Source organism: Strongylocentrotus purpuratus, unplaced genomic scaffold (genome assembly GCF_000002235.5).
Source record: "Strongylocentrotus purpuratus isolate Spur 01 unplaced genomic scaffold, Spur_5.0 spur5_scaffold_6, whole genome shotgun sequence".
Classification (NCBI taxonomy): domain Eukaryota; kingdom Metazoa; phylum Echinodermata; class Echinoidea; order Camarodonta; family Strongylocentrotidae; genus Strongylocentrotus; species Strongylocentrotus purpuratus.
In genome coordinates, this window is record NW_022145612.1 from 28,586,777 (window position 1) to 28,601,458 (window position 14,682).

Consider the following 14,682-nt stretch of genomic DNA (forward strand, 5'->3'; position numbering starts at 1 on the left):
ACGGTGGTTCTTTGTATTTCCTTTTATGACCATTTCATTAATTCTGTATACCACAATTTTACTACTCAAGCAGAAAGAAAACAAATCACACCGTCGAAAACACAAAACTCAAACGAAAATTAGGAAATTTTACACTTCTACCTTTTTTTAAAGGAAATATTAATGCAGTATGGTGTCCTGCTTAATGAAAGATCTCATACTCTCTTGTTTCACTGTACTTAAAGGCCGTTTAAGTTGGTTCTCTTAAGCAGAATGAATAAAAGAGAACTTGTCTTTTTAAAATGATTTTGTTTGTCATATATCTTGCTCTGACTGTTGCCAATACGAGCTGCATGATAATTTGTTATGTGTGTATTTCTTCTTCAGACCTCTTTCTCTCTCCGTGGCCCATGATGATTGGGATACATTGGAGTCCATGCCCCCTCAGGTCATGAAGGTTTCGCCAAGGGAAGAACGGCTTAACTCCAGCATTGATGTCGTCCAGAAGAGAGGTGAGATGTTGGGGTTTTAAGTTGCAAAAGGCTGGGTGAAATAGAGTATTGTACCAATTCCCTTGCCCTTCTCTCTCTCTCTCTGTCTCTCTCTCTGTCTCTCTCTGTCTCATTCTCTCTCTCTGTCTATCTCTCATTTGTTCAGTTATCTTGATATATGCAGAGTTATTAGTCATCTTTTAAAGTTTGATCAGGTTCAGGAGAGATAAATTTTCTGGTCCATCATTGTTTCATGAGATAAGTTTTCTTGTTTGGAGATTTTCCATTTGGATATTGAATTGAATGATTCAGCGGCAAATTTCAGAAAGAGGAGAAGAAAAAAAATAACACGTGGCACATGTATCACATGTCCTTCTTGTACATGTACACATGTATTTTCTTCCCTAATCTTTTAACTTGGTTAACTAATCCTAATCCTAATCTCAATCAACATTGAGTGGTCATTTGGGTGGATATAAGGGCCTCCAAGCCTGTTCAGAATGCGATGCCATGACTGATAATCAATTGAAAGACAAGTCATTTGAGTTCATCAGATGATTCATGTTCTTAAGAAATACATAAAGAAAATTCCTTATCCGCATTTTGAGGATCTATCACTTAACACATAGTGCCTCTTTGGGTCTAATACTAAGCCAACGATGACGCAACTTAAGCTTGGGTGTAGCATTAATTTACTCAATTCGATAGATCTTTGAATTGAGTAATACAGGATTATAGAATCTTGTTAATTGAAGAAAATAATGGAGCAAGTGTAAATTTAACCCATCCCATTTCTCTGTAATCTCGTTATCATCACATGACCAAAGGGCAACAGCCTCGTGTACGCAAACTCTGTTTTAACCCCTTGCCTGCTGGAACTGGGAAGATACTGTATTAACGCCTATGGCAATGCATGAATTCAGTTGTTAATGGGTTAATAGCTATCCCCTGAAGCATGATGAAAGATTGGGTAATGATGCTGTGCCATGTGTGAATGAATGTTTAATTAGCGATCCAAATTAAGATGCTAATTAGGGAGAAGGGTGGATAGCGTTGACACTTGGAACCACCCTGCATTCGTAATGATGCAATCTTTATTTAGTTGCGGAGTGAAGCAGGTGTAGCATATCGAAAGGAGACGAGATTAAGACTCAGATTCCGTAACACACCACACCCATAGGCAACACACATGCTTCCAATTGCAACAATGGATGGAGGGGGTTAATTAGGATTGTATAATTTCATAATTGATGGATCTTCACGGCCTAGCAGAGACTCCCTTCTTTGCTATTGAACCTGTGCTAGTTTAGGCCAGTAGAGAATATAAACATTATAATTGCTCTTTATGCCAGTAGAAGCTTGTGAAACAGAGTAGGATGAATTAGATGACTGATGACTAATTTGTGACAGCTGCCATTTTTTTAAAATGAGGTATTACTACACGCATAATCTTTATATAGCCCTTATTATCTAAATAAGTGCTGTTATAGGTGTAAAATACTATTCGAAATGGTCCAAATTATTTTTAAGAAGATGGGGATAGAGAGCAATAGCTTAAAATTTCCTGTTTTGAAAGAATATCTTGTGGGAAAATGTGAATAAAGTGACTGTATTTTCTATTAAGCATAAGTGAATATCATGAATTTCCTCTTTAGCTCTCTATACCCAAATGCCGGGACTAGAAAACTTCACCTAGTTTTCCTAGAGAAATAGGGCGTCATGTTTCCTAGAGCTTCATCGCGCAGGAGTTCCTCCTCTCCTGTCCCCCATCATCATTATGGCAGCAATAAACTGAAAGGGTTCACACGTTGCGCAAGACTCCTCTTGCACAAACACAGTTTACACCCCTAATGCCTCAGCCACACCTTTGCGTATTTTGCTTGCGTTTTGCTGCGTATTTATGGCAAGTCGTTTTATCATTTATTCCTATTTCTTGACATCATGAATTGAATTCTCGATATCAAGAATTACCATTGCTTTACAACAGAAAATCATTTCTTAATATCAAGAATTAGGAATAAATGTTAAAACGGCTTGCCATAAATACGCAGCAATGCGTAAGCCAAATATGCAAAGGTGTGACTGAGGCATTAGACTAGATATATATCGGCATCTTGTGACGGGCGGGAGAGTATATACCCACGAGGGGTTTGCCTCATTTAGCTCGCTGGTAATTCTCCCTCTAAATGTCGACACCTGCCATCATGCCGATGAAAATGAGGTTGGGAGACTCTTCAGCTCTGGAGGGCACCCAAGCTGGCGCCAACACAAATTTGATTTCCAACCCACGAGGTTGCGTAAGGCCACAAGTGTTTTTTCTTTTTTAATTCCCATTTCAAGTTGCGCCATGATGTATCCTTTATGTTGCCTCTCTCGCTGTGTAACCCTTAAAGGGGAAGTCCTCCCTGATGTAAATTTAGTTTTAATAGAAGCAGAAAAATGAGAGAAATAGGTCAGTCAAAAGTTTGAGCAAAAACCGATTGAAAGTAAGCAAGTTATGCATTTTTGAAGGTGCGATCAATCAAACACAAATTGACACAACTCTGTGATGTATCTTGCGAGTTCCCCTTCCATTCGGCCTTACTTAAAAACTTTAAAAATTTATATTTTCCCGTAAGAAAATTTTCAATCATACATTCGCCCTAAATATGATTATTGCAGATGCATTTTTATACAATACCTGAATAAAATCTATTCCATCACCAATGATTGAGGAAGTAAAAGATGGTAACATTTTCTGTACGGAGCAAATAGGAGTGAGGCTAGCAAGATACGTCACAGTGTTGCAAATTTGTGTTTCACTGATGACATCTTCAAAAATTCTTAACTTTCCTATTATTAATTGGATTTTGGTTAAACTTTCACTAATTTGTTTCTCTCATTTGTGTGCTTTTATTCAAACCAAGTTAATATCAGGGTGGACTTCCTCTTTAATGATCAATTCAAGAAGACAGACGCATTTTGAAGAAGCATTGCGTTCTGTTCTAATTTCAATTGGTTTTAATTGGTTTGAGATCAAACTTCACTTGACATTTCAAGATCAAAACATCTCCTGTTTTCTTTGAAGCTTGGAAAATAGATCATCGGAACTACAGTTTTTCTTTTAATTCTTTGGCACATCACTGTGATTATAGATTAAAGGATTTGAGGATAAAGAGTTGGAAAAAAACAGTGTAATGTGGTTAGATTTCTAAGAGATGTTGTGCAGTTTGGATGATTCTAAATAAAGCTCTCTTCATTATTATGTATGTGAGGAAATGTGTTGCGCCCGATTAGTTGTTACCGCAGGAATCGAAAGGGTTAATTCAGTTTGCTCTTGTACAGTTCCAACAGTTCCTTCCGTGATTTGACCAAAATGTTTCTCTGAAAGATAAGATATAAAAGGGGAAAAACATTGATGAAATACCCCAACTGCTCTTATTAACTAAAAGGGAATTTCCTTATGTATTAGCACTATCCATGAATTTCTTTTTCCTGTAAATATATTTGTGTCTATTTCCATTTTGTTTTCCACTTTCCCACCTCCTCAGTTGTAGGGGCACTGAATGTAATTTTGTCAGAATTTATCAATTAACATACCCTTAACATGAAGACTAAAGTCTTCTGTGGGGGGGGGGGGGGGATTTTAGACACTCTAAGCAAGAAAGAACACACACACAAGAAGAAGAAAGTAGAAAGTAAATCAAACACTTTTGTGTATGTCCACGTCATCCTTTTTGATGATACATGAACAGTTTATTTTGTTTTAGTAACAAATCTTTTTTTTTTTTTTTTTTTTTTTTTTTTTTGGGGGGGGGGGGGGGGTTTCCATGTCATGAACTCATTTGAACTATAAAATGTAGGTGGTCATTAAATGGAATCAGTGTGTCAGATAATAGCTCGCTCCGTCGGCAAACGGAATGATGAGGAGTCATTCGTTGTTCCTTCATCGTCACATACATCACCTGCTCATCTCTGAGATGTTAGATTACCCAATTATAACACAGTATAGAGGAAATACATTCACTACTCACTTGGTTGCTATGGTGACAATGTCATCATTGTCTGCTAGGTTGATGTGATTAGGATGTGCCGCTAACGCAATCACTACTGGTTGACAAAATTATTTTGCGATTATTTCTCTTCGAAAGCTCTTAAAGTGACAATGAAATGTAGATTTACTTCTTGAGTGGGAGGTCTTTTCCACAATCAGATATCCTTGCTTCTAATCATTCCTCTTCGAAAGCTTCTAAAGAAAGAAAACGGACTTTAATATTTTTTTTAGATGTATAGAGTGATTAGGTAGTTAAAGCTGAAAGACATAGATAGCTGTTGATTTTATCATCTAAAATAATTTGTATAACTTTTCTGGATTTGTAAATATGAATATATTTCAGCTATTCATGCAATAAATGCTCAGGCAACACAAGATGTGAGAAAAGCAAACAAAATATACAAGCTTAATTATAACCAAGAGTAGCTTGATATTGATTTATTTGATTATACTGGCTATTTTGGTTCTTATTTTAATTATCAGGCATGGATACTTGTATATTGCTAGTTATAGGAGGAATCACTACTCAGTCAACCAAAATGTAATACAATTACGCGATCAGTGCTCTGCTCATGCAGTTACTTTTCATGTGAGGCTGATAATCAGTTGCTATGTAGTGAGCCTATAATTCAATTTTTTGTCAAGGTCAAGCAATTTTTATCTCAATCTTTCTTCCCAATATCTAATAGAATTGCGCATCCTGCTGGGATACTTTGCACATCTGATGTATCAGTTTTTAAATCTTTGAGGTTAGCCTTGAAATGTGTCAGGAAAAAAAATTGATATCGTTATCTGAAATGTAATTGAATAAGGTCTCAGCGTGCAAGTTTTTTGTGACATGTAAGAAATGTAAGCAAATTTATATTGATTCCTGTTTGGGTGTCAACAGTAGAAAGTTGTATAAAGCATGTAAAAACTTTTCAGATTGATTTTGATATGGGTTCAAGAAAAATACAGGACTACTTTACTATTTGATACATGGACAGTTAGGAAACATTACATCTGTCTGTTCAGGCTTAACAAGTTAATATTATATTCTAAGAAATGTAATTTTTTTGACATGTTTTTAAAATTATAAGATCAATCATGATTTCCAGACATAGAATTGGGTAATGTTTGTAATGGCAGCTGTAAAGCCTATCGTATAAACCCGAGCGGAGATATTATGGGTTTGGCACCCCATTTTTAAATCGTATCACACCCAAATGTCTCCCCTCCGGCTGGCTAAGCGTCCCTCTAAGTCAATGACGTCCTAAGTGTTCCCCCGTGAAGATGCGTTCTTGAAGATTGATGGATCAGAAGAGATCAAAATATCTTGATTTAAACCAAGATCTCTTTAAAGGAGGTGTGTCAATGTTAAGGAGGATGTTCAAAGTTCACTTAAAACTACCCCTCTTCATGCTATGTCTCTCTAACCGTATACAAACTGCCATCAAATACTGTAAACTTCACATTTATAGGGTTAATAGAAAGGATTTGGTCACTTGTTTTTGAGTGTGGAAGTGAAAATGTGTCGTTAATCCCGAAACTGAGATTTCTGTTTGATTTGGATGATTTATTTGAAGTTTTTTGCCGATGTTTTGGGTGTGGTGACATGTTTGGCGGGGTATGGCTCTTTAGAATGTCCATCACGAGAGGAACTCATTTGAAACATGAATGACAGCAGACTGATATATCATAATTTTCAGATTTTTAAAAAGAAATTTGGCAATAACACGTAAACTTGTTTATTGATGAAGCAAAATACATATACATGGCCAAACCCAGCTTTAGGAAACAGCTAGTGCTTTAAAGTTATCTGATATCATTATTTTATGAAAACAGATGCATAAAAATATTGAGTTGAAAATCCCAATATGACCAGTATTTAATACTACCGGTACATATTTTACTAGATATTTGTTCATGTCCTTATGCTGGGCAGTGGGCACACAACCAAGTATACAGTACAAGTAAAAAGTATCAAGGTCTGATTATCATTAGGATTCCTTGTCATTCAGGCAAAATTTGCCAATTCATTTGCCAAAGCCACATACAGCTGTATGCAGGTAATCTAAAGGGATTTGATAATGATTTCATATCTTATGCTGTAGTTTTTTGCCATTTGATAGAAATTCATGAAAATATCAGAGCTCTATGCCAAATTCATGTCTGTTTAACCTCTACTGATAAAAAGAATCCATACTGTCACTAGATCAAGGTATTTTATAAATTCAATAGTATTGATTTGCCAAGAGAGGTCTCCTTGTGACCCACATGTTTGTCATGTTAAAGTTGATGACATAGGCCAAGTGTTCTAGGTAGTTTAAAATGCTGGAGAGAGAACTGTTTGAAATCTGAAATCAAAAATAATGAAAGTTGTAAATTTGTATTAGAATCAATGATTATAGTCATGTATTATTTATATTTTAATACTTGACAATAATCAGTCTTTATTTGATACAATTCACAAAGTATTTGATGGATCCTTGTCATTGCAGAAACAAAATACCTCACAGTTTACTCCATTTGTATAAATGGATATGGGCCTGTGTCTGTATAATTTTTATATTTAATTTTAATTCATTCTGCCAAGTATACCTGCATTATATCTTTCATAAAACCATGAAAGATAATTTTTTAAATCGTTTTTTCATGGACACTAAGGTACTAATTTGTTTCAACAATACCTCTACTTGACTTCTTTCAACATAACTTAACAACACACTGCCTTAATGTACAATTGTGTAAATCTTGCAGCTGTTGATGGTAATCCTGAAAACAAATGAAATATAATATAAGCAGCTTCTGTATGTATGCGATCATGTGCACATGTTTGTAAGCTGTATATTTCTTTTATTTTCCTTTCCATAGCCCTTGTAGCGGAGGTGAATGCAGCCGTAGCCCAGCTCCTCGCTCACTTTGCTCAGGCCAAGACGGGACTCCCAGAGGAAAAGGTGGGTCTTCCTCTCTAGGCCCTCCCCCTACCCAGAGGGGGGCAAAGAGAGGGTAACATGTATAAGGGGGAAAACATCCATGTTAGAAGGAAAGCCGGGTGTTCCTTATCCAATTTCCATTCAGACTGGAAATGTTAGAGGAAGTGCTAGCTGTTCGTTGTTGCCTTGTTACACGGGGCAAATCACCATTTTATTTATAGATTGATTAATTTACTTTGGGGAGGGTGGTCGTGTGGCGGGGCTGCTTTTATTTGGGATTCCAGCTTTGAACGTTACTGCTTAAAAGAGGTACTAGAATTTTGGATAATGATATTCTACTCTAGAATTGAAGACTAGCTGGTATGAAACTGCTCTACAAGAGGTTAACTCAATAAAAAATCCCCTTTTCCCTTCTTATGCTTAAATTTGAACTAGATAGATGTCTAAATTTTTTTAGGGAGACAATAGACCCATTTTATAAAAAAGAAATATAAACTGTAACTGAAGGTTTTATTTATACCTCTAAAATCCTATATTAGAATAAGAAAGGAAAACATTATGTTAGAGAGATATATACAAAACTGGTGAAGAAGGAAACATTATTTTGATTAAGTTTAAAAAATGTTTATTATGGTAGGAAAATAATCAAGTAAAATTTGGAATGACTCCCATATCCTTGTAATTTGAAGAATGAACATGGCCTGTTTTTAGCGACTGTGCTTGAATCAAGCTAGGAATCTAAGTTTAGACCCTAAAGAAAGTCGTATTTACATTGTCGGCATAGCAACTCTAATCTGAATCATTCGGCGCAGCTCTCAGATTCTCCTTGCTTCCATGGTCTGTCAAATAAACTCTTTCCTGTAAGACAAGGAATTGAACTTAAAGCAATTTAGCGCTCCCAGATTGATTTCATAATATCCTGGCATACATGTACGTGATTAGTTTCATCATGGTAAATACTGTAAACCTTCTTGCAGTGCACAACAGTAGATCTGTTGTGCACATCAAAGCTCAAGTCTGTTAAAAGTTTTGTATTAACGCTATGGTGGTGGGCAAATCCTGGGTTGCATTTTGGGCAGTTACCCCTCCCCCCTCATTATTTTTAATAGAATGGTGGTATATTCTATGCAAAGTATGATTTTGAACCCCTCCCCCCCCCTCCACACACACACACCCACCCACATGCATTTGGAAGTAGAATTGATCCTCAAAGTGATGATATTGGATATGTCATTTTTCTTTTTTCTCTCTAATTAAAAGAAATAAAAAATTAACATTATTTTGTCTTGGAACATCAAGTTACTTCCATTCCAAGTGATTCCATTTTTTAACCAGAAAGGGCCTCATTTCAAAATGACCCTAAGACACAAGTTCATCCAAACTCCCTGTATCTCTTTGTTTGTGATAAATTTAAAATTTCTTTCATTTGCTTTTCCCGTCTTCCCCGGAGAGAGAATTAAAAGTGAAAAATAAGCGCGCAAGCTAGTCCACCTGTTCTCACTCTAGACCATGAAGAACTTGACGGAGAGGAAGCCCTAATCAGTTCTTCCTGCGTACTAGGCTGCTCAGCAAATTGGCAACGCGCCAAGTGATGATCGTTAGCAGCATTTAAAAATATGGCGGTGTTTGTGACGGTTGGTACAGACATAAACCTTGATAGAGTGAAAAATATATTTAAATCTTAATAAAATTGAGTTGAATTAATTTGAATTGAATATCGAGTTGAAGAAGATGAAAACGTAGATGGAAGAAAAGTTAATGATTATTCTATTCATGATTGAAGATCACTTTTATGCAGCAATACACACTATCTGATGAATGATTTGAAATTTCTTTTCACTTGTCTTGAACTGCTGAAAAGAAAGTTCGTCTTCAATTGAGTCAAAGAATTTATAACTATCAGAATTCAAACAATTTCCCAACTGTCTCGTGATTCACTTTTGGAAATGTATCATTTATTCTAACTTCAATAAATATATCTTTTAAAGCATTTTAGGCAAATATATCAGTTGTAAACTGTGCTGAAAAGTGATATCATATCAAGTAACTCATGCTTTTATTGATTCGGATATTGATATACTACGGGGAAAGTCCTTGAAGAGTTTTCTCTACTTAGAAAGTGGATCGGCAAAGATTACAATGGATCACTTTCAATTAGCGATGCTAACAGAAAGCAAAGTTACATGAAGTTAAATATAATCAACTTTTAATCCATGTGATAAGATATAATACCCATATTTATGTCCCCATGCTTCCTTCCTGAACTACACATGGGAATCAATATGTGGTTTTGTAACCTTAAATTATTTATTAGTCCAGTATCATAATCTGTGATATGATATATGGTAAATCATTTTCACTTATTAATTAATGGTTTCTTAGAAACTAATATATTTTGTTCCCAAATGTTTTTATTAGAAAATAAGGTTGGCGTGTCAGGATGGTATATTACCAAATTTATGACTTTTTTCGTTGAAAATATATATTTTTGCATTGTTCCCAAAACAGTGCCATGAAACAAATGAGGTGCACGTTGTTCTGATGTAAACAAAATCATCAGATAAAAGCTAATAGCATTGAATTTATTATAGAGCCATGTTTATTTCTTGTCGTCTAGATGAGTTTAACTTTTAATGTTAAGTTGACAAATCACTTTCAGTTTGACCAGACACCAATAATGCTTTGGATCAGCTTACATCTTTTTTGCATACCATTTGTACACACCTGCCCTCCAAAGTCAATTCCCATGTTGCTAACTCGCTCTTCCTTTAAATGTTGAAAAGCGAGACGAACATAGCCCGTGATAATTAATAAGCTTCCTCATGGCAATGAATTCATTGACCCTACCGCAAGCAGTCACCTGTAGGAGCTGTCTCAATTTGTGTGTGAAGATTATACCTGATGCCCCTGTCTGTAACTTCCCCCCTCAAATTGTTCTTAAGCCCAGAAATACCAACTTTTATATCTTACTGTGCTTTTATTCTAGGTTACCATCAACCCAACATGCAAAGGGTTAATGACGTTAACCGTCGATGGCTGCACTTGTTTTGCAGCTTTCTCAATCCCGTAGATTAACTTATAATTGGTCCACTTTCCCCTGTCTAACTGAAAGAATTATCTGGCCCTTCTTAAGTCTCTGCTTCCTAGCTCCTTTCATCTAATAGCTTTGACCATATGCTAAGGCTTATCTCGGAAGGGTGGTGTTAAGAAGTCTTAAGACTGTTCGCTACTTCCTCACTTGAAGATCTTAAGATTTAAGTCCAAGTAGACCTGGTCTTGATACTCAACGTCTCAAGAACTTCCTAACTGCATTAAGTTGTCTAAATTTAGGGACTATAAACCTGACCCTTGCATATCTTGACTTCTGGAGCTAATTTAGACCAAGTGATGTGGGGAGATTTGTGATTGGTTGATGAGAGGTTCCATGGTGTCGTGCCCTTTATTCTAAAAGGCTTTTTAACTTGCCAATTATAAGGGTCAACTGCTCAAATTTGGAAAGCTTAATTCATTAGTTATTCACTTTATCAAAGCTTGAAATGAAGGACATTGATTTTGTCATATAGAATTTTTGTATAGCATATTTAGTATCAAAATAATTACTGTGATATAATTAAATAATCTATTTTTGTAAAAAAGAAAATACAAGCCTGATGTCATTTCAAAATCCCATTTCCATAATACCCATTAATACACCTTGTGTTTAGTTAAGAACTTGGTGCACACAAATATCTTTAGTAGATGAGACATTTTTTTCTTGCTTTGGGGAATTCTGAACTTTTTTTGTTAAAAAATATTAAATGTCAAGTGTTTCACTCTGTCAAAACGAAGAAGATTTGCTTGGAACTTGGATTACAAGATGGCTGGAGGAAAAACATACGCAATATTTTCTCCCTATTCCTGAAAGCTTTCCCAGAAAGCAAACTTCAAAATGCAAATGGTTTTCAGAATGAACTCTCAAAGAGCTGAAGTTTATGCCCTCAGCTGAACTGCACTGTTTGATTTGAGATGAATACGGTACAAAGTTTTTCCATCATGTAGGGAATGGGGACTTAGCAGCAAAAAGTTAAACAGACATGATTTTTACAATTTTTCTTTAAGAATGTATTTAGAGTATATTTTAGATGTTTTTTCTGTTATCTTTAGTACCATAAAATGAAAGCAGTGTGATAATTCCTAGGTTTATTGATTGTTCTGTTTCTTCAGATATACCAGATTCAGGGTCTTTCATGCAGTCTAAAAGTAAATGAAACTCTGTAGCTGCCTGATTAGTTATTATAAGTAATTACCCTGGCACAGCGATCAGCATAGATGTAAATTAGTGTAGGTGGTAGCCTGTAATAATACCACTGCACTAAATATATCCCATAGCTGCTGTTTATACTCCTGTTGAAGTCTTGTCTATAATTAATCATACATTGCCTTCGAAATAATCCTGTGACCTCAGATGTTATAATGCTATGATTTCATTAATGAATCATAACTATATGAAATTGAGAAAGCTAGTGAGAAATTAGACTCTGTCGTATTTGTATTCTTGTTTGACAAGGCCTTATGAGTGAAAATCCAGTAGCAGCTACAGCTTTAACGGACTTAGGGGCCATTTTGACTACGGATAGCAAACAAGTGTAATGTGGGTTTCTTTTTCTGGAGTTCAAACAGACATTTTGAAAGGTTAATGTGAGGTGGCTTTCTTTCCTCTGTATGTTTTCTTAAATTTTGCTTTCGCTTTTGGGAGAAAAAAGATCAGTGATATTGTTTTTTTCACTGAACTGATTGTATACGAAACCTAATAGGATTCCTTTAGGACTTAAATCTAAACTGCATTGTTCTGATAGTGAAGAGTGCTATATTTATATTTTTAAAGTTCAATATCCCCTTTCAAAGTGTAATTTAAATTTGCAACAATAGACTGTTGAGCTCCAAAGGTGGCAGAACACCAAGGTTCATTAAACCTGTGAATGGTTATCGTAATGAGCAACCCAAAATAGATACATTATCTAATTATTCATAGGTTATAGCCAACCGGGCAATATGAGAAAAGCTTGAAGCTAGATATAAACCGGTCATAATTCCTTATTACCCGTGCCTCCGTTTGCAATTTGTGAACCCATAAATGCCACACCCCATGCATACACCAATGCATTATTCAGTGCCTGGGAATTTACTGGCTGTATTACGTAGAGATGATTTTTCTAGCGCTGCAAGTGTTAACCTTTCTCAAATGAGATCAATTATTCAATATCTACCGATGATTTCCATGATGACTGCGCAGGGAGGCCTGTGGTCCGTCCATACACTATATACCTCCATTTGTTCCCACAACAAGATAGCAATTATCAGCTAACAAATTGCATTCCCCCCGTGTATACCCTCCGGGGAAACAACGGGCATGTTCCCACTGCTTGCCCAGTGGACAATTAATGCATGGCGTGTTTGGTGCACATCCCCAAAGTCGCATACCTATAGTTCCTACTATATGCATGAAGAGTGCAACCAATCTTTGATGCATAATGCATGTTTTAAATAAATCATCAATGGGGACGTTGAAATATGCCATCTCATTCTCATCAGATGCATATTTGTTCTGAGCACATGTTTCTAAGCATTCCCCCTCGTTTAGGCCTCTGTTATTGCAAAGCTGGTGAACAAATGAATACAATCAAGGTCCGAGGCCATGTAGAAGGCATCAAATAATTACAAGAGTCAATCTCTATCTCTTTTTATTCTGTTTGCTGTTGGAACTATCGTCTTTTATTGAAAGCCAAGGTGATCATGAGATGGAAATGAATTCCATGCGGATGGTTCGTCATAATGACAGCTTCTAATAAAAAATTAAGATTATAAGCTCTTATGAATGCATGCAAAAGTATATGGCAAAGTTATCATACTTATGCTCAATGTATATGCTGTGTGCAGTTTCACTGTTGGAACTATCGTCTTTTATTGAAAGCCAAGGTGATCTAAGATAGATATGAACTCCATAGGGATGGTTAGTCAGAATGAATGCTTCTAATCAGAAATATATTATGAGAAATTAAGACGACAAGCTCTTATGAATGGATGCAAACGTATATGGTAAAGTTATCATACTTAATATGCTCTACCGGTATGTATATGCTGTGTGCAGTTTCACTGTTGGAACTATCATCTTTTATTGAAAGCCAAGGTGATCATGAGATAGGAATGAATACCATAGGGATGGTTAGTCATAATGAATGCTTCTAATCAGAAATAGTATGAGAAATAAAGACGATAAGCTCTTATGAGTGGATGCAAAAGTATATGGCAAAGTTATCATACTTATGATACAGTCCTTAAAATGTCATCACTTCAATTTTTCAGATCAAATTATGCATGAGATTCTTGCTCTGTTGATAGTATACAAAACATGTACCGGTACTCAAAAACCTGCGTTCATTGAATGGTAATTTAAAAGAAATTGCTAGGTATCCAGCCATTATATATTGTTAATTAACTTTACAAGCATGTCTCTGTTTTCCGCATTTATTCCTTAATATAGAATAAATGATCTTGCAATCATAGATGAATAACTAGCAATCATGCACTACGGTAAACAGACCTTGTTTTTTAATTTGGAGGGGCATTAATTGCTTTTAATTTTCAAAAGGGCAATCAGCACAGTAGGAGTTTGCACTTCTAAAAAATCTATTCCTACACATTAGAGCTCAAGTGTGGGGTGAAAATATTGATTCAATCAATAAGATCCTTCCGTCAACATCCAACCGACCACCAGTGCGAGAGATCGATCCATCAACGATCCTCTGGTCGCATCGTCTGACCGCTCGCCCATTTACGTAAAACGGATAATTGCTTTCGTTAAGTCTTGCTTCCTAATGCCACAAGGAAGGGAGGTGTTTGCCGCAAATACCACCTCAATTTAAGTCGTGCTGCATTTCAGATCGATGCGTTGGAAGACAAACTTAATGCTAATTGCGTTGATCATCTATTGGGTCAGAGGGTACTAATTGCAAGGTGTCCAGCAGGAAGATTTACGAGTGCGTGCGTGCGCTGGTTATTTTTAGGAGCACTATCAACCGAACAGGGTGGGTAATTAATTGATCTTGGGATGATATATCTGTGTCACGCAGAGGTTAATTAGAAATTGCACAAAACGGCTGCGTGCTCTAGTAGATGGATGGAGACAGTTCTAGGGCAATAATGAACCAGCTAGGCAAACTGACATGCTTTCCTCCATTCCTAAACACCATAAATCTTCCAGATCTGCTATTGCGATCTATCTGTG

At 36.1% G+C, this 14,682-nt stretch overlaps 1 protein-coding gene across 1 annotated transcript in view; it reads left to right on the top strand.

Annotated features, from left to right (window-relative positions):
- Positions 1-370: 370 nt before the first annotated feature.
- LOC592010 (iporin) overlaps positions 371-14,682 on the top strand; it is a 46,486-nt gene continuing 32,174 nt past the window's right edge. The window contains exons 1-2 of the mRNA XM_030973394.1: positions 371-491; positions 7,357-7,439. Coding sequence (XP_030829254.1) covers positions 416-491; positions 7,357-7,439 — 159 coding nt within the window. The 5' untranslated portion in view covers positions 371-415. The remainder of the gene's footprint in view (positions 492-7,356; positions 7,440-14,682) is intronic.